This window comes from Peromyscus leucopus, chromosome 3, assembly GCF_004664715.2.
Source record: "Peromyscus leucopus breed LL Stock chromosome 3, UCI_PerLeu_2.1, whole genome shotgun sequence".
Classification (NCBI taxonomy): domain Eukaryota; kingdom Metazoa; phylum Chordata; class Mammalia; order Rodentia; family Cricetidae; genus Peromyscus; species Peromyscus leucopus.
In genome coordinates this window covers 5,787,025-5,806,482 of record NC_051065.1, presented here as the reverse complement: position 1 = coordinate 5,806,482, position 19,458 = coordinate 5,787,025, and the positions used below count along the sequence as shown (strand labels likewise).

At 40.5% G+C, this 19,458-nt stretch overlaps 1 protein-coding gene across 3 annotated transcripts in view; it reads left to right on the top strand.

The window, feature by feature from the left end:
• The window catches only part of Cped1 (cadherin like and PC-esterase domain containing 1), a 273,161-nt gene that overhangs the window by 62,802 nt on the left and 190,901 nt on the right, over positions 1–19,458 (top strand). For all 3 annotated transcript variants that reach the window (XM_028873006.2, XM_028873005.2, XM_028873007.2), the window contains one exon: positions 9,339–9,414. In XM_028873006.2, the coding sequence (XP_028728839.1) occupies positions 9,339–9,414 (76 nt within the window). The remainder of the gene's footprint in view (positions 1–9,338; positions 9,415–19,458) is intronic.

The window sequence follows — 19,458 nt, the reverse complement described above, 5'->3', positions numbered from 1 at the left end:
ACCAGCATATAGTTCACTCACAGTTTCAGAGTTTGACTTCGTGCCTGTGCTGAGGCCATGATCATGAAGTGGGTGTGTAGTAAAGGAAAGGTTCACCTCACGGTATCCGGGAAGCAAGGACACCAAGGAAGGAGACCACCAGGGTCCCAGTATCTCCTTCAACAGCTTGTTCCCAATGGCCTAACTTTCTCTAGTGAAGCCACGCTTCCCAAAGATTTCACCAGGTCCCAATAACAAACAAGAATCTCTGGGGGGCATTGAAGATACCACAGGTAACATCATATTTTATTATTCAACTTATATTTAGAACCAGATTTTGCTTTTGATTTTAACATAATTTGCCCCAGCTTAAACTCTTATGTTTTTTTTTTAACTCAGTAAAACACAAACTTTACATAGAATCATGTAGCTTATTGGATGCTACTTATCCTCAATTCATTGATTCATAGCAGAAAAAATATTTTCTGTATCATTGTACTGATTTTTTCAAACTTAGCATATCTCCTAGTCAGCTTCAGTTGCCATAGTGAACCAGCCTGGAGTCATCTAAGAGGAAAGCTTGAGTGAAAACTTGTCTGAGTCAGACTGGCATGTGTGCATGTCTGCAAGGGATTATTTTAAATATTAATTTATATAGGCAGTCCTAGCCCTGTAGGCTACAGGCTGCAGAATTACGAGGCAGCTGGTCATGAGCTATATTAGAAAGCTAGCTGAGCATAAGCCCACGAGCTAGCCAGAGAGTGAACCAGAAAGCAGCATCATTACTTCATAGTTTCTGCTTCATGCTCCTGCCCTGCTTGAGTTCCCTCAGGAAGTGACCTGGAAGTGTAAGCTGAAATAAACACTTTCCTCCCAAGGTTGCTTTTGGTGGCAGTGTTTAATCACAGCAACAGAAATGAAACTAGAACATCAAATTGAATTGCAAAAAAAAAAAAGTAATATACTTTCTCAACCTAAAATCGAAATTCTGTATTTACTGTCTACGCTGTGTTTATAAGTGATGATAGAGCGAAAACTATTCACTACGTTTATAAGTGATGATAGAGCGAAAACTTATCCAATGTGCTAGTGATTATACTAGACAAGTTACATACTGTTGGTGCTTATAACAAGTCTGGGAGGAAAGTGCCAAAACCAAGTTGGTTTTTATCTCCTAGTTGAAGTTGCAGAAGCCTACCCCAATGACACAATAGCAAGGAAGGTCTAAACAACTTCATTTATCTTCTAATTCTTTTCTTGTAACATTTTACTTCTTAGGCCTTTAGGCTAAGCACATTCTTTTGGGTTGGGTTTTTTGTTTGTTTGTTTTTGTTTTTGTTTTTGTTTTGCTCCTTAGATTTTTTTGTTTTTACAAAGCCAAGGCTTGGCCTTGAACTCACTACATGTAGTCTAGGCTTGGTCTAGAACTTGTAAAAGTCTTCCTGTTCCAACACACACACACACACACACACACACACACACACACACACACACACACTCCTGCCCCAGTGTTGAGACCCTTGTATCTCTTTAATCATTTCTTTTCTTCATCCTTCTTCCCCCTTCCTCTTCCTACTTCTGGGGACAGCAGGAGGGGAGGTCTGGAGAACAGAACAGTGAGTACTTCACACAATTAGCCATCCAAGGTTCTCTGTGCCCAGAGCATGCCCAATAGTACCCTTCCCCTACCTCCATGTAGCTCCAGTATAATACAAAGTGATAACCAGTTATCTTTCTCTAAACACCTTTGCTTGGCTTTGTCACATGCTTTTCTCCTGGTTTTTGTCATATACCTTTTTCCTCATCCCTCCTTTTCCTCCCTCCTCCCACTTCTCCTCCTTCTTTTTCTCCCTTCCTGGAATGCCCTTTCTCAATCCTCCCAATCTCTGTGATTTTTCAACAAGGAGGGGCTTTGTCTCCCTGACAATATCTAGAGACATTTTTGGCTTGTCACAACCAGGAGAAAAACGTGTTATGATCACCTATTGGTCAAAACCAAGGATGCTGCTAATACTAGGTAATGTTCACAACTAAGAGTAACGAAGCCCCATATGCTGATAGTGTCAGAGCTGATAAACCCTAAAGTAGCCCAGGACCAAGGTCTTTCATGACAAACTCCTGCTCTGTCACACATTACCGAAAGGATTCGGTCACATCTAATCTTTGTAGCCTTTGGTGCCTTTTACTAAAATATGAAGGCGTTAGACACCAGCTTTACATTCTCACGAATGTCACAGGAAACTTTGTAAAGAGGCAGAACCAAGAACAGCAGAGATGCTGTGGGGGGGGGCAGGTAGTTACGAAGTGCAGTGTCTAGTATGCTGAGATTACGTCTCCATATTTTTAAATTTCAAGAACAGTTTCAGGCATACAGGAAATTATGGGATTAGTATAGCATTTCCCCATGTACCTTACTCACCTTGCTCTAAGCTTAGCAAGAACAATCATGATGTATTTATCAAGAACAATAACTTAGCATCAGTTCAAACTATTCACAGAATTACAGGCAATGCTTAGATTTTTTTAAACTTAGGTCATTTCTCTGTTCCTGGAGTCAGTCAGACACCCTTCTTAGATGCAGCTTCAGCCTGTCTCTGTTCTCTCCCAGGCTGGGTGTTTCTCAGTCATTTTTCCCTTAATGGAACAGACATTTCTGAAGAAAATTGGTTAAGTGTTTAGTAGAATGTGCCTGGATTGGATTTATTTGACGTTTTCTCACAAAATTATGGAGTTTTCGAAAGAATGCCACTGTGGTTGTTTGGATGAGAATGGCCTACAAGGGCTCATACATTTGAATACTTGGCTCCCAGTTTGTGTGACTGCTTAAGAAGCACTAGGAGGTGTGATTATGTTGGGGGAAGTGCATCCCTGTGGGCAGGCTCTGAGTTCTCCCTGCCTCTACAGTGGGAATCAGTGTGTGAGCTCTCACCTAGTGCTCCAGCCCCACGCCTGCCTGCCTGCTGCCATGCTCCCTGCCACAAAGGTCATGAACTGACCTTCTGAAGCCATAAGCCCCCAATTAACTCTTCCTTTTTATAAGATCCTTGGCTGTGCGGTTTTATGAGTGCAATTGAAAAGTAACCGAGACAGCCACAGAAGAGATCGTCTGTGGCTTTAAGTGTCAAGACACACGTGACACTCCACGGTCTTGGCATCGGCATAGGCAGGATCTGCCGCCTCTCTCCACTGTGGAACTGCTGCTTCTCCTTTTGCTTTGTAAATATTTGGGATGTGATGTTTTGACACTATGCAAATATCTTGCTTTTCTGTAAACTTTGGGACACCAATTTTAATATCCAGTCATGGATCTTACCAGTTATCAATATTATCCATTTTTAATGTTGATTTTCTGTTTGCCCATTTCTTCTATAATTATTATATGTGAATCTTCTATAAGAAGATCTGTTTCTATCAGTGTGTCATGTCTGAGTTTCTTTTATTTAAAAACTAAAGTCTTGTGTGGGATATATTGGTTTTTGCCTGGATGATTATTTTTACACTAAATTTAGACTAACACCATTTATCAGGATGGAGGCCACCACCTCCCAGGGTACTTTCCTGGTTCGAATGTGTTGTCTCATTTTTGACTTTGTCAACACATTCATTCATCTGTTTGCGCATTTACTACCTCATCTCTCTCTTTGTCATCTCTACAGTTACTTATTGAACATCTGTACTGAGTCCTGTGTAGACACTGAGTATATATAAATTAGCAAAACAGACATAAATCCTTATTCTTGGGGGGATTAGCCCTTAGCAGGAGACAGGTAAAGGAAAGGTCCTAGTAAAAGACGATGTTAGATGTCAAAAAGAACCAAGGGGAAAATAGAGAAACAAATAGCTGTTGAACTTTAGATGACTAGGGTGGGTTCCATCAAGAAAGTGACATTTGAGCTGGACGTGGCAGCTCACACCTTTGATCCTAGAACTTAGGAGGCAGAGGCAGAAAGATCTCTGAGTTAGAAGCTAGCCTGGTCTACAGAGTGAATTCCAGGAGAGCCAGGGCTACACAGAGAAATCTTATCTCAACCCTGCCTGACCAAAGTGACATTTGAGTCCAGCCTGGAAGACCCTGAGGTCCTGGTGCCAGTGGCGCGGATATAAATTACAAACACAAAGGGTTCCCGAATGACAGGTGGAAAGTTAGTGTAGCAGGAGCAGAGGGGACACATGTTCTTGGAGTGGGGACTTCCATGCGGTGTCATGGGGACCCTTGTAAGGATCACAGATTTTCTTCTTGGTGAAGTAGTGCATTGATGGAAGGTTTTGAGTAGAGGAACAACAGAAGTCCCATTGCAGTTTTACAGGTTTTGCTCTTGCAACTGTATTGAAATAAGGACTTCAGAAGCAATGATCAAAGGAAGCAAGCCAGTTATTGAAATGATTCAGGCAGATGAGGGTGAATTGGACTGGCTGAGCAGCAGTGGAGGTGGGGAGATGTAAGCAGGAGATTCAGTGGTGATGGAATGACAGCTAACAGTAGTTAACACTTGTGAGGTTTTACTGTACACCTATCACCATTTTGAGCACTTCCATATGTCTTGGTGCACTGTCTTTACAGCAGAGGGTACAGTGGCAGAGATAGATAGATGATAGATAGATAGATGATAGATAGATAGATAGATAGATAGATAGATGGATGGATAGATTGATGTCTATGGTATCGTAGCTAATAAAAGAGATAATAAGGACTCACACTCAGGAAGTCTGACATCAAATGCTTGTTTTCTCAATCAGAGAAACTTTCAGGTATTCAGGCAGTGTCTTGACAGCCCAACCCAATGAGTATTCTTAAGAACACATGAATTCTTGATAGCACACATAAATAACTTCACTCGGGAAGAATAAGTCATTTGAAACCTTATGAACTGTGACCTATTTGTGTATACAACATATTTAAAACAATTCCTTTCACATTTGTTGGGGTTGTTGCAGAATTGTCAATTACTTTGGAGTGAACAAGGGCACCTGATCAGATTAAGACTATGAATTAAAACTTCGCAACTTCCAGTGATTGGTGGAAATAATCACAAGCTTTGTAACAGAGAATCAATGAATAAATGTCTAGGAGGAGAGTGACATGGATTTAAAAGTTGATTTATACTTGTGATTCCATGAAGGGGGGAGGTACTCTATGAGGTAATTCTGCCATCACTAACTGGAGTTCTTCTCATCTCAAGTAGATGGGTGGTAGTGTTTCAGAAGCAAATTCAAAGCATTCCTAGCTTTGAATGCTTGTGGGATTAGCAGTCACTAAAACCAGATGCTGATATCAGTATTTGGAGCACTGAGAACTCCTGACATAGCTCTTATTGGAAAGCATGCAGGGCATTTCCTTGTTAATTTGATGGAATGGTGATTATGTTTGGAAGACAGAAGAGAAGGGGTTTTCTTTCTTTTGACTAGCTGGGTCTCCTAGTTTTCTGGCATTAATTATTTTTGCCTTGGGAGAAGGCCTACATCATGACAGAGTAAGAGGCATGGTCATCTGTACAGATAAAATGAGCAGAGAGAATGTTCTGTAAGCTCCAGTGTGGTATTCTTATCACTCTCCATTTTAGAATGACCAGAAAAATTTCCCATTGACTCCTTATTTATTTTAAATATTCCCAATTTAAATGTTCATCCTCTTTAGTTAGTTGATAATGTTGCAAAGCCTTTATTTTTTAAGTTTATAAACACTTTCCAAATACTTTTGATCCATATAATGGTTTTGCCTTTTTGAATGAAAAATGCCTCAAAAGAAGTCAGACTTCTGCTCTTTCTTTTGCTTGTGGGTATGTTTATGTGTATGTATGAATGTTAGCATGCGCGCACGTGTGTGTGTGTGTGTGTGTGTGTGTGTGTGTGTGTGTGTGTGTGCATGTCTATGGAGACCTGAAGTTGATGTCTGGTAATGCTTTAGGTTGCTTTCTGTTTTACGTATTGTGGAAGGTTCTCCAATTCCAGATAGTCTAGCTAGACATCTTGCCCCAGGAATCCTCAGTCTCTGCCTCCCCAGTGCTGAGATCACAGGAAGGCTGCCACACCTGCCTGGCCTCTCACACAGAGCGGGGACCTGACCTCTGGGTGTCTATTGAGCCATTTCCCAGACCTGACTTTCACTTTTGCTCATGATAATTTGCAATAGAAACAATTTAGATACATTCATGACAGAGTAAATTTATGGGGGTGTATTTGGGAATGGAAATCTTTTAAAATGTATATTTCTGTCCTTCCCAATGGTATCTTTAAGAACTATCCCAGTAGTGAATGTTATTATCATGTTATATACACTTTCTAATCCTGTGAAAGGGGTTTCATACAAAGGAAAGAAAAACAGCAGTTTCTCTATTTTTACTTCTCTCACCACATATATGTGTCCATATATAGCATATATGCAAAAATATACATATAGAGGACATTTAACCTCTTATAAGATATAGACACATGTGCTCACTCGTGTTAATTAATATGCATACATATAGACACACACGTGTGCATGTGTGCACACATTCACATACCCACAAGCAAGAGTAAAAGTTTTATTAAAAATGATTTTGACTGTTAATGGTATATTAATTATAGCAAATATAATAGCTACTCTGTGACATTGATATTGGTGGAGGGCATGTATGTGTGGGAGCTCTGACGTATATGAGAAATCTCTATGACTTTTGCTCAATTTTGTGGTGAACCCATAACTGTCCTTTTAAAAAATGAAGGTTATTATTGAGTGACTGACAATCTTTCAACCAGCAGAGCAGTTAAGCAGCTAGTGGGAGACCCAGCTTGGCTCGTCGCTCCCACATATAAATGGCTGGTAGAGTGGCATGTCCTTGTAATATCAGTACTGGGGCTCCCTGGCCAGCCAGTCTAGCTTAATCGTTGAGCTACCGGCCAATGAGATGCCTTGTGTCAAAAAAGGTAAATGGCCTTGCCAAAGGCGATAGTCAAGTTAGCTCTTCCACCTCTTCATACATAAACATACATGGATATGTGCATCATGCCCCAACAGGCACTTACACACACGAACACACACACACACACACACACACAAAATATACAATACAAATGTTATTAAAATAGTTGTTGCAATATTATACTGGAGAAACGTATCACATAAGTTAGCTAATCCAGATAAAACTCCTTTGACAATATTCCACTTGATAATGATTCAGGTTTTCTACATTTTGTAATATACATTAAGACATAGCTCACTAGACTGTGAGAGAGCATCGTTAGCTCCGACGGTCCATGGTGTGGCATGACTGATTTGCAGTGAGTGTGTGGTGCATGGTACTTAAGTGGTTCGCCTCTTTTGCTGAGTTGGCCAGTTTCACATTTCGGTTTTGTGTTCACTTCCAGAGCCGAAGGGAAATGACATTTTTTTGGTGTCACCTGTCACCATGGTCACAGTTACGTTGGCTGCAAGTGTGAAGGCTCAAGTCCCACCCTGGAGGAGAGAGTGCAGAGGGAGTCATTAGATGAGGCTTAGGGAAGCAGGAGTGTGGAGTGTAGAACGATGCTTGCCTTGGCTTCGTTTGCCTTTGGGAAGGGTAGTCTTTGCATGATGTCATTCTGATCTAGCACTTCATGTGATGGCACCCTCTGAGATGACACAGGACTCCACTCTCTATCTGAAGCCTGTGCTGGCATCCTCTGCCTTGGTAGTAACTCTCAGGGCCACTTGTTCAGTTACGAATCCTTCGAATCAGAAGGCTTCTGTTGCCTCCTGATTGGGTAGGAGAGGAAGGCAGAGCCCGTGTTCTAAGCTTCCACAACAGCAGCTCGTGTCTCTGAGGCCCTTGGAGGGTTAGAGTGGACTGTGCTAGTCCACGATCTTCAATGCTGCTTCTCTAGTGCTTGTTCACTTTCTGGATCCTTCTTTCACTAAAATTTCTATTAAATCATTAGCAACTGAGCAATTTTGCCTTGCATAAGGAAAAATAACTGTTTTATTGCCTTTTGAAGCTTTTTGCAATCCTCTCTGTCCATCCCTTCAGCTTGTCTGAAGAATTCTAAACTGGTGAACCAGGGCATTAGGAAAGTCCTTGTTTCCTCGCACTTAGACTCTGAAATTACCCACTTCTGAATTTGAGAAATGTGGGCAACCCTAAAACCATAAGTGTCTGCCACTGATAGCTTTCCTTGATTTCTAGAGCAAACACATGCAAGGGCGGTAGGCATTGGCGTCCTGTACAGAATGCAGTGTTTAGGAATGCTGTCTGTGCCTAGGTCCAGAGACTGGGCTCACGGAACCTGGGCAGGGGCTTGTACTTGTTCTCCCTGGAGCTATACTTGGGCAACAGAGAGTCTGCTGAATAAATGAATAAGTTAATATGATTCCATGTGTCAGGGAAGATTTCATCAGACTCGGTCAAAGCACTTTAAATGAATCATTAGAAAAAGCTACATCTTATTATAGAATTGATCAAAGTGCAACTTAGGTACTCAAGGTTCTACACGCTTTATTGTACAAATGAAGAAATTGAGAACAAACAAGCAAACCGTGCTCAAGGTCAGGATTCTGTCAAGTGCAGAATCAGGACTGCATCCATGTCTCCTTCCCTGGTTTTGTCCAACACAGTTGACTTTTATCTTGTCATGCCAGCAGGACATGTTTGAAGAAACTATAATACTTTATTGGGGGAGAGTGAATTAACTTGAAAGTAATCAATAATGCCTCAAGAATAAATCTGATCTTCAAGCTGATTTAAACAACTCTCCCCACCTCCATCCCCCCCCCCCTCTCTTCAGCTTTAACAAGGTTTTACCATATTTGGTCTTAGTTTGGGGATGTAGTTCATGTAGCTATTTAATCAAACTGTAAAGTCACAAGAGGAGAGAATTAAACTCTTTATAGAATGGTTGCTGTTCTTTAAATGAGTGAAACAACAATGTCTTTCATTATCAAGTCAAGACTGTATGTGAGGCTCAGCACTGAAGACCTGAGTGTACAAGGCACTGTAGCCTCTGGAACTTCGGTTGCTTGGCTTTCTCGTCCTTTAGTGATGTTTTTGCCATTTGCAACTCTGAAGCTATGTTACTATATTGGACATAGTATCTTTTATTTCTAGCAAATATGATAGCTTTGAAATCAAAAGGTTTCCCAAGTTCGTCCCAAATATTTTGAAGATTTCTGAGGGCAAATTTCTGTTTTATGTAATCAAATCAATAACTTTGTCACTCCTGATTCAAGTGCTCACTTGCAGACTTTTATGGCTGGATGCAGATGCAGCAGATGATGGAAAGCTACAGCTTGCTCTCTAGTTCTCTCTCTCTCTCTCTCTCTCTCTCTCTCTCTCTCTCTCTCTCTCTCCCTTGGTCTCATCATTTGTGAACTCTTAAATCACTAGGATTTTTTTCATTCTTTTCAGATAAATGTATTACCAGAAATACAGCTTCAGCTTTGCAGGAAAGAAGGCTTGTGTCAAATGATCAGAAGATTTCCAGGTAACCTTTAATTTTCTCTTGACACATGAACATTTGACATCTGGAGGCTTCTGTATAAGTCACAAATAACAAGGCCTCAACACATCATCCCGGCTCCCCTTCTATCAACTCCACTGTCCCAAGTCTTCCCTAATGCCCAGGCTTTGCCAATGGGAAGGCCCTGATAATACCTCATACTAGTACAACTGGTACTTTAGTCCTTTGTTTCCCCCCTCTGACTTGCCCAGTGTCTGTTTCTATTTGCCTTATGTGTTTCTTTTAAAAATAATTCTGCCTTAGTTTAAAAATGATTGTTGTTGTAGTTCTTAGTTATATATAACTTGAATTTTTAAAGAGGTTTATTATTATGTCATTGTGCTAGTTATTTTTGTTTCGTTTTCTCAACTAGGCACAGGTCAGGGTCATCTGGGAAGAGTAAAGTTCAACTGAGAAAATGTCTACATCAGATTGGCAAAACTGTGGGATGTTTTCCCCGTTAGTGTTTGGTGGAGCCCAGACCACCATTGGCTAGTGGCAGCACAGGCGGGCTAGGGGGTGCTGGTTTCTATAAGAAAGCAGACTGAACATGGAGAGCAAGCCAGTAAGCAGCATGCCTCCTCTGTGGCTTCTGCTCTAGGTCCTGCCTTGAGTTCTTGCCCTGAATTCCCTTCATGGTAGATTACAAGTTGTTCCGTGAGACAAACTTCCCCACTCAGTAGCTCTTGGCTATGGTGTGTTATCACAGCCACAGAAAGCAAGCTATAGCCATTCTGTTCTCAAAATTTTGTTTTTCCTCTCTGAAATCATCTGCCTATGTTTAAGGCAAGATACTCAACGAAGTTCTATCTTCATAGTATCAGGAATTTGGGAGAAAAACGATTACCATCAGTTCCTACACAGTTCCCTGAGTGGAAAAGACGTAAGAAGGGAAGTGAGTCTCTAGAGATGAAATACGTCTTCCCTGATAAAATTATAGCCTACCTTAGAACTCGTTGGTGAGAGTACCTCAGACTTCCTGTTTAAACCCCATTAATGCGTGTGATCCTGGAAAGTGTTTTACTACATAAATACGTAATAAATACATTTCTGTATTTATTAATTTATGCCTTGTTAGAGCCGGAAAGCATGGCATACTGTAACCCACTGGCTTTCCCGTGGAGTTTTGCCTCCCAGTCAAGCGTCAGCCTTGTTGGCGTGCCCTACTATATTGAGGACAGTCTCCTGTCCACTTACCAGGGATTAAAATGAAAACAAATCAGTAATTCTTCTTTAAATTTAAGATACATTTCTAGAGTAAATAATGAGTGAATTTTATTCTGTATGCTATTTCACCACACAATTATGGCCGACTGCATAGTCTCTGACTTATTTTTTATTTACTTCGTTATTTATTTACTTATTTTTAAGCTGAAGCCTGGTTAACTCAGCCTGCCCTCAGATTCTCTGAGTAGCCAATACTGTCCTTGAGTTTCTGATCCCCATGCCTCTAACTCCCAAGTGCTTCGGGTTTTAGCACGTGTGTGCCCTCACTCCTGTCTTGAAGTCCCCATCTCACACCATCCTATCTCCCTGCAGGGATAGGAACTGAATCAGAGCCTTGACATGCCAAGAAAACACTCTATCATTTAGCTGCATCTCCAGCTAGCATGTTATTCTGTAAAAACATATTGTGGGTCTGTGGAGATGACTCAGTCAGTGAACCGCTGTCTCATAAGCCTGCACACCTGAGTTTGATTCCCAACATCTGTGTCTTACAAATTCAGTAAGCTCCAGGACCCATCAGAGACCCTGTCTCAAAAATAAGGTAGTGATTGAGGAAGACACTTGATGTTGGCCTCTGTCTTCCGTACACAGGTGTGCGTACATGAAAACACCCCTGCACATACATGTATACACTCAAATAAATAAGTAATAAACAAAAAAAGAATGATCTCCGGGCTAAGTAAAACAATTATTTCTACCACTAAATGTTAATAAATACCAGAGTTCCTTTAGTTCAGATAATCCCCACCCCGAATTGTCTGCATTTTAAGCATAGGTGTTAACATTTAAGCATTTTAAGCTTCCAGGTGTTAACATGTTGTGGTTGTTTTCCTGCGGTAATTTACATGTAAGCATGGTTGGTTGAGAACAAAAGCCTTTTAGTTTCACGGGAAACAGAAAGACAGCATAGCAATGAAGGCTGTCTGTAGTATGAAATATTTTTAAATGCACACACACACACACACATTCACACACACACACACACACACACACACTCATCAAGAAAGTCTGATATGTTATATTTTCCTTGCTTCCATAAATTAGGAAACATTTTCTGCCTTCTTTCATTTGAAAATGACTTTACTCTGAAAAAAATGACCACTTCTAGAAATATGTAGCCCTTTTTATTCTCTCCCTCTCCCTCCCTCTTCCTCCCCCCTCCCCCCCCCTCCAGTGCGCATTTTCTGTTTATTTCTGTGAGTAGCAAGATAGTTTTGTGGAATCCTTTCTCCTACCATGTTATATTTCTTGAGCTGAAGATAATCTTCTTAAGTGTCTAGCTTTAAAACAAGTACCTACAGCATTATTTTCTGATTTCAATTTTATGGACAGTAGCTTTTGTGGTGCTTTTGTCTATGAATACACAAAATACCATAGAAACTTATTCACAGACCGAAACTAATTGGTTTGCTGTGAATGTTGAATATTTAATAGTGAGTGCAGTCTGGGTAATAACGCCCTAGTACTTGGTGTATGGGGTCATTCAAGGGGTGAGATGGGCTGAGGACAGTGGTGTGCGGCTCTACTCCCTCACTCAGGAGATGAGGCACGATGGTAAGTTTGAGGTCAGCTGGGTTGGTTACACACTGTCTCAAAAAGAAAATCATGAAAACAAGATAACGCACATGAGACACTGACCCTGTGCTGCAGAAGACAGTGTCAAACCTGTGGCAAACACAGAGAACTGGTCAGTCTCAGTGGGTCACAAACAAAATTAATACACTTGTACGGGGTAGGGGGAGAAAGAGATTTGTCTTGTTGGGAAGGAAATGGAGTTGACAGGGTGATAAGGAGGTAGGTGACAGTGGTTGCTGTATATAGCATGCATGTGCAAAGTTGTCTAAAACCAAATTTGATCATCAGAAAATAGGAAAATAAGATGATAAATGTGAAATATTTAGCAAAAACTTATGCTTGCAATATATAAGTGCTCAATTAGCAGCTATTATTTTTGGAGGAAAAACAAACATAGAAAAACAAAATTAAACATGATGCTATATAATATATTCTGTTTAACTAGCCTGCACTGTTTTAGACTGTGTATTATTTAGAGGCTAGGAAAAGTTTGAAACCAGAGGTTTTTAGCTTTGCCACTTGTCAGCAATATGAATTACTTAACTTTATGGAATTATTTTGGTTCTGCTTTTGTTTTCAAATCTTTAAGTGTGGATAATGGTGCCTATTTCATGATTTAGTTTTTAAAATCAAGTGAATTTATGTGCACACACACATATATCATTTGATTTAAAAATAAGTCTTGCTGTGTATTGTACCTAATACATATGTTTAATAAATGGTGGCTGGAATACCCTATTTTTGAAAAATTGAGGAGCAGCCTTACATTACTCATTTTTTTTCTTTTTATGATTGATTATCACAAGGATTTTATGTTTCTGGGAAAAACTGTGATAGGTGTGAGACTTGCCCTATTTCTCAGGTCACAAGACACATGCCACACTTTCATGGATATTATTGAATGATACAAGATGTCTAAGTCAGAAAGAAATGAAGCTGGTATCTGCAGCACTAATAGCACGAGGACTGCCCAGCATTTGTATCTATTCTTTAAATCTTAGTTCACCTTTGCATGACTGGGTGACACCTATGAATCTGCATTTCAAAAGAGGAATGTTGGACTTAGAGAGTTTGTATATTTTATAACAGGCAGTGAGCTCACTTGGTAGAATGCTTGCTTACATGTATGAAGCTTAGGTTCAGTTCCCCAGCACTGCGTGAACACAGGCTTGCTTGCCTGTAATCCTAGAGATGGGGGCAGGAAGATAAGGAAGTTGCAGGTCATTGTTGACCACTTAAGGAGCTAAGGACAGTCTGGGCTACCGTAGACACAAGACAAAACTTTCCCTCTTTCCTGGAGTGTCATTTCTGTCTTTCAAGACTATCCATTATATAAATACCTTTGAAAATATAGTTTAGAAGAAAAATTGTTAATATGCCTGTAAAATGTGCCAAAATATGAAAGATGCATGGGCAGGTGTCTCCATCAGTTTTGGAGAACCATGACAAGGTCTCATTCTGAAGCATAATCAGTATTCAATATTACAGGGTAACTACTGTAATATAGCTTTGCGTCTGTTTATTAGTCTATAAAAATACTGAACTTGGAAGTTTTCAGTAATGTTGTAAGATCCCATGATGCCATAGAGACTTGATGTCTAGTGCTTTGTCTTCAAAAATACATAGATATCAAGATGCTGCGAAGAATGATGGACATATGGGTAAATGTATTTGGGACCCGGACAAGTGAAAGAAGGCAGAGTTCTGGCCAGAAGCAGAAGTCTGGTCCGAGACAATATGTAGAGCTCACAGGGTGTGTTCCTTCTCCAGCCGGTATCTACCTGACCTTAGACTTGTGACTCATACGGGAGAGCACACACCCATGGAAAATTTTCTAGCTAGGGAAAAGATTTATTTTTGTCTTGCCATTTAATACTTTGCCTTTTGTGGGGGGAAAAGTTTTTATAGTATTTAGCTGGTGCAACTTGTTGTTTGTGCCTTTTATGAGGTTTGTTTTTTTTTTTTTTTTTTTTTTTGATAAAAGGAATTGCTTTCCCATATTTGAACTACAAAAACATTCACATAAGAGGACTGTTCTGCAGGGTTGTGAGTTGTTTTTATTCTTTTCAGTGCAGCATCACCATCCGAGGGGCCCTGGTTTGGAGTGTGCCAAGGTTTTTGTTTTGTTTTGAGTATTATTCGCTCTTTAAAGTAATTTGTATCTTAGGTCTGAGCCCTGGCTTTTGTATGAACTTTTAAAAAGAGACCAAGATGTCCCCTCAGAAATAACACTTGGGTCATTTTAGGACACACATCCCCACCTCCCTATTGCTTTTTTGTAACACATCAGTTCCCAAAAAAAAAGAAAGAAAGAAAAACTATAACAAATGAAATTTAATACATTTGCTGCATCCAAACAGAATACAGCTCTATAAAACTCTAATTATTGATTACCAGATATAAGATATTTCATTAATATAACATAATTGAAGTAATTTTTAGCACTGACTGATAATGTATATATATGAAATATATTCCAGGTCTAATATTTCCAAAGTTTGCCTTTCTAGAATCCTGACATTTTCCTCTGTGTTTTCTGTGAGCTTCAAATCTGTAGTTCTCAACCTGCAAGCTGTAACCCCTTTGTCAGGGGTGGGGTGTGTGTGTGTGTGTGTGTGTGTGTGTGTGCTGAATGACCCTTTCACAGAGGTAGCCTAAGACCATTAGAAAACACAAATATTTATGTAGCCTCCTGCCTAGCTTCCAGGGCCCCACAGTCCCACAGCCACTTAGACCCAAATAACACACACAGGCTTATATTATATTTGAACTATGGCCATAGCAGGCTTCTTGCTAGCTAGCTCTTATATCTTAAATTAACCCATTTCTATAAATCTATACTTTGCCACATGGCTTGTGGCTTACCAGTGTCTTTACATCTTGCTTCTCCTGGCGGCAGCTAGCAGCGTCTCCTCTGCTCTCTGCCTTTCTCTCTCTCTCTTTCTTTAAAATGTCCCGCCTAACCTTATTCCTCACCATTGGCCAAACAGCCTTATTTATCAACCAATCAGAGCAACACATATTCACAGCATACAGAACAACATCACCCATCATTTCCCCTTTTCTTTCTATTCAAAAGGAAGGTTTTAACATAACATAGTAAAAAGGGAAAGTGCCGTGGAATGTCGTTCTGTATGCTGTGAATGTGTGTTGATAAATAAAATGCTGATTGGCCAGTAGCCAGGCAGGAAGTATAAACAGGATAAGCAGACAAGGAGAATTCTGGGAAGAGTAAGGCTGAGTCAGGAGTTGCCAGCCAGACACAGAGCAAGCAATATGACAAGGCAGAACTGAAAAAAGATACCAAGCCACGTGGCTAAACATAGATAAGAATTATGGGTTCAGCTGGGCGGTGGTGGCCCACGCCTTTAATCCCAGCACTCGGGAGGCAGAGCCAGGCGGATCTCTATGAGTTCAAGGCCAGCCTGGACTACCAAGTGAGTTCCAGGAAAGGCGCAAAGTTACACAGAGAAACCCTGTCTCGAAAAACAAAAACAAAAACAAAAACAAAAAAAAAAGAATTATGGGTTTAACTTAAGTGTAAGAGCTAGTCAGTAATAAGCCTGAGCTATTGGCCAAGCAGTTATAATTAATATAAGCCTCTGAATGATTATTTTATAAGCAGGCTGCAGGACTACTGCAGCTGGATGGGACACAGAAAATCTTCCAACTACCTATTTATATTATCATTCATAATAATAGCAAAATTACAGTTATGAAGTAGCAATGAAAATAATTCTATGGTTGGGTCAGCACAACATGAGGAATATATTAAAGGGCTGCAGCATTATGAAGGTTGAGAACCACTGGTCTAGTTGCTTTTCTTTTTTAATTAATAAAATTTTTTATTCATTTTATATACCAATCAAAGATCCCCCTCTTCCCTCCTCCCACCCATCCAGCCTCCCCCTCCTATTCCACCCCCTATTCCCTCCTACAAGCAGGTAAGGCCTCCAATGGGGAGGTACATTTAGTGGTTGCTTTTCTAATTCCAGATAAAACCTTGCCTTCTATGCTACATGTGATTCTATTCCTGATGCAATGTATTTCCTCCAAGTAAAATTCTCACTTCTTTAGTACGACTTGAACAAGGTGATAGCAGAAAGTAAGCTGATGGAACTAATTCATACTAAATTACATCCTCACTCCAATCATCTCTCTTAGTTATATTTTCATTTTTAGAAAAGAAGTTCACAAACTCGGTGAGTGTCTAAATGGTGGACTCTCTGGAAGTATGTTTTAATTTCCCTTAAGTTCTTGCCCGGCCACCCATCCCCAAAGTTTATAGGAACCATCTACCTTTCTCCATCTCCATAGTGACCAGGTCAAAGCTCTCATGTTGTATCTGTGAAGTCCAACCTTATAGAAAGAGAGATTTTTATCCATCCTGCCATAAAGAGATAAAACAAGCCTTCAGTTCCACTTATGGAAGTCCGTGTATTAAGTGCCAGGCAATGGTCTCTCCAGTGCTCTGATTCCATTGAGTGGGAGATTATCTAGAACATCACCCACACACCCAAATGCTTATAGGGGCCTGGCATTTGCCATAACAAATGCATAGGTTTGAGAAGCCAGATAGCTGATATCGCTCCAGGATTCTGTCTGGTATAGATTGGGGACATGGAAGAGGAAAAGAGGCGACGACAGGAAATTCCAAAGTCTGAGTCTCTGAACAGAACTGCAATGCTGGAAGTCCCTTCATAATTGTATTCACGTCAAATCAGAGCTCTCTGGATTCCCTCCAGTGGTCTCAGCCTCCTTTGTCTCTTCTTCCACATACCCTCTACTGTCTGCTCCCCCTGGCCCACCATGTCTTTACATTTCCCCAAGTCCTTAGTGAGTTCAGCTTCTGTTTGTCTCTAAATACAAGCTCTGCTAGTCCTAAAATTGATGAAGCTGGGTTTTCTACTAAAACCTTAATTCTGGTGTTGTGAAGGGCAATTTTTGAGTCTTGCTACCCTTTCTTCTGGCTGTCACTCAATGTTGAGATATTTCACCATACTACATAAGAAGTTATCCCTGGGTTAACTTACTCCTCCCAATTGGCTCTTGTGAATTCTGATGTCTGTGCAGACAGATGTCCCTGTCACTATCCTAGGCTCCCAGCTCTCTGAGATCATCACTTCCATGACCTTCATTTTATTTGCCTATAGTTTTTCATGGCTTTTTCTTGATGATTTGCATCAGCAGAGTTGATAAATTTGAAAGCTCCAACTAACTCTGCACCTTGGAATCACAGCCTTTCAAGTTTCTTCATTTCTGAACCCAGTGAGTCTGGATGTAGATGCTGGAATATAGACAGTATCTGCATGAGTAACACTCCTGGTACTTTCAAGTTTTCAACTTTAAAGTGTATGTCATTTTTTTCTCATAACTTTTTCCTGTCTAACCTGGAAGAGTGTCAGTCACCAGAAGTATTTCCCCACAGCCTTGTAAAATTTGTTTGGCTCTTCCACACCTGTCCTTAGTCCACCAAATTTACAACTCCTATAACAAGGTGTTCTCTTCTCTTATACAAAAAGCACAGGAGGAAATCACCTGAGTGTGCTGTATCTATTCCGAGAATGTCTCCCTCCCATTACTAATGGAAAAATACCACATTACTCCTGGGATTTTAAATCACCTGCAACCATCACCACTTAAGTTGATCATCACACCTGAAACAACCTCTTCCATTACCCAGTTACTCTCTAAAATATTTGAAAAACACAGGTCAAAACAAATGTCTTATCAGTATTACTTTGCTGTGAGACACCGGGCCTGGCTTGGCCTTCTGAAACCTCAAAGCCCTCTCCCAGTGACGCACTTCCTCCAACAAGGCCACACCTACTCTAACAAGGCCACACATGTCCTAATCCTTTCAAATAATGGCACTCCCTATGAGCCTATGGGAGCCATGTTCATTTAAACCACCACACCACACTACTAACACTCACTGAATAGAAGAATCACAAGAATGTGATCCATGTGAAGGCAAGTGGAACGAAATGGGAGTTCTTCAGTCTCCATTGTTGAGAAGGTCCATTGCTCTGTGGTCAGAACATATGTCAAAAGGAAAGCTAGTGGAGTGTGACAGCATGGCTGTGGATTGTGGGAGAGTATCTCCTCAGGATGTTGCCAGCCATTAGTTGGGCTAGGAAATTAGATTAACAATTCACCTGGCACAATATTTTATCCTTCAAGAAAGGCTTGGGTCAATACAAGTGACAGGCCAAGGATATGGTCCTTTCACATTGAGCTTATTAGTTTTATAATGAGACAGATATATAAAGAAAAAAATGAATGTCTCAGAGTCACTGATTTGGTAATGCTCACTAGGAACATTTATATATTTGTATGTTTTTAGGTTTAAACTATAGTTTCTTCAGGTATTGATTTGAGATTGTCTTCAGAGTGAGGCCTGAAGGCCTCCAATTTGTGGAGACATATTTGTATATTCTTGCAGCTATGTTCCTATTACACCTGTGGAATGTTCCAGTGGGCAATGTGTCTTCATTGTATCTGCATCTCCATAAAAGGACTGAGATTCCCTGAAGGTAGGACCTTAGTTTAGTACTAAACTTCAGTGCCAGATCATTGTCCCTAGTATGTACAGAATGGTTAATCTTTATCATTAGCTTGACTGGAAGTCTGTGAGAATGTTTTCAGAAAGGCTTAATAAGCAGGGAGATCCACTCTGATTGTGGATTCCATCTTCTTGGAGCTGTGACTCCATCCTGAATGAAAAGGAGGAAGGCAGCTGGGGACCAGCATTGATCTCTTCCTGCTTCCTTACTGTGGGTACAATGTGACCAGCCACCTTACACTCTGTGGCTGCCCTATGGACTGCAGCCTTGAACTGTGAGCCAAAGGAAATCTGTCCTTCTTATGTTGCCTTTGTTTAGAGTTTTGTCACAACCATGGGAGAAGGAACCAATACAGTGTTATAATCACTACTGTTTGGGGTTGTTAAAGATGAATGAAAATAGAAAGATTGTTAGTGGAGAGTGTTGGAGTTCTGGAAAGAGAGCTATACCACTCATCAGAGGGGCTTGCCAATGCACAGATAGACTTGTCCAGTTCCTCACTGTGATGTAAGTATTGATCTGATACTATGGGTCAGAGATCAAGAGCCAGATAAGTAGGCAGCATGCCTTATTCCTTGAAGTTATAGCCATTTTTAATAAGACATTTGCATCAGTAGAAGAATAGAAATATGTTAGATTGCTATCAACGAGTATGCTGGGA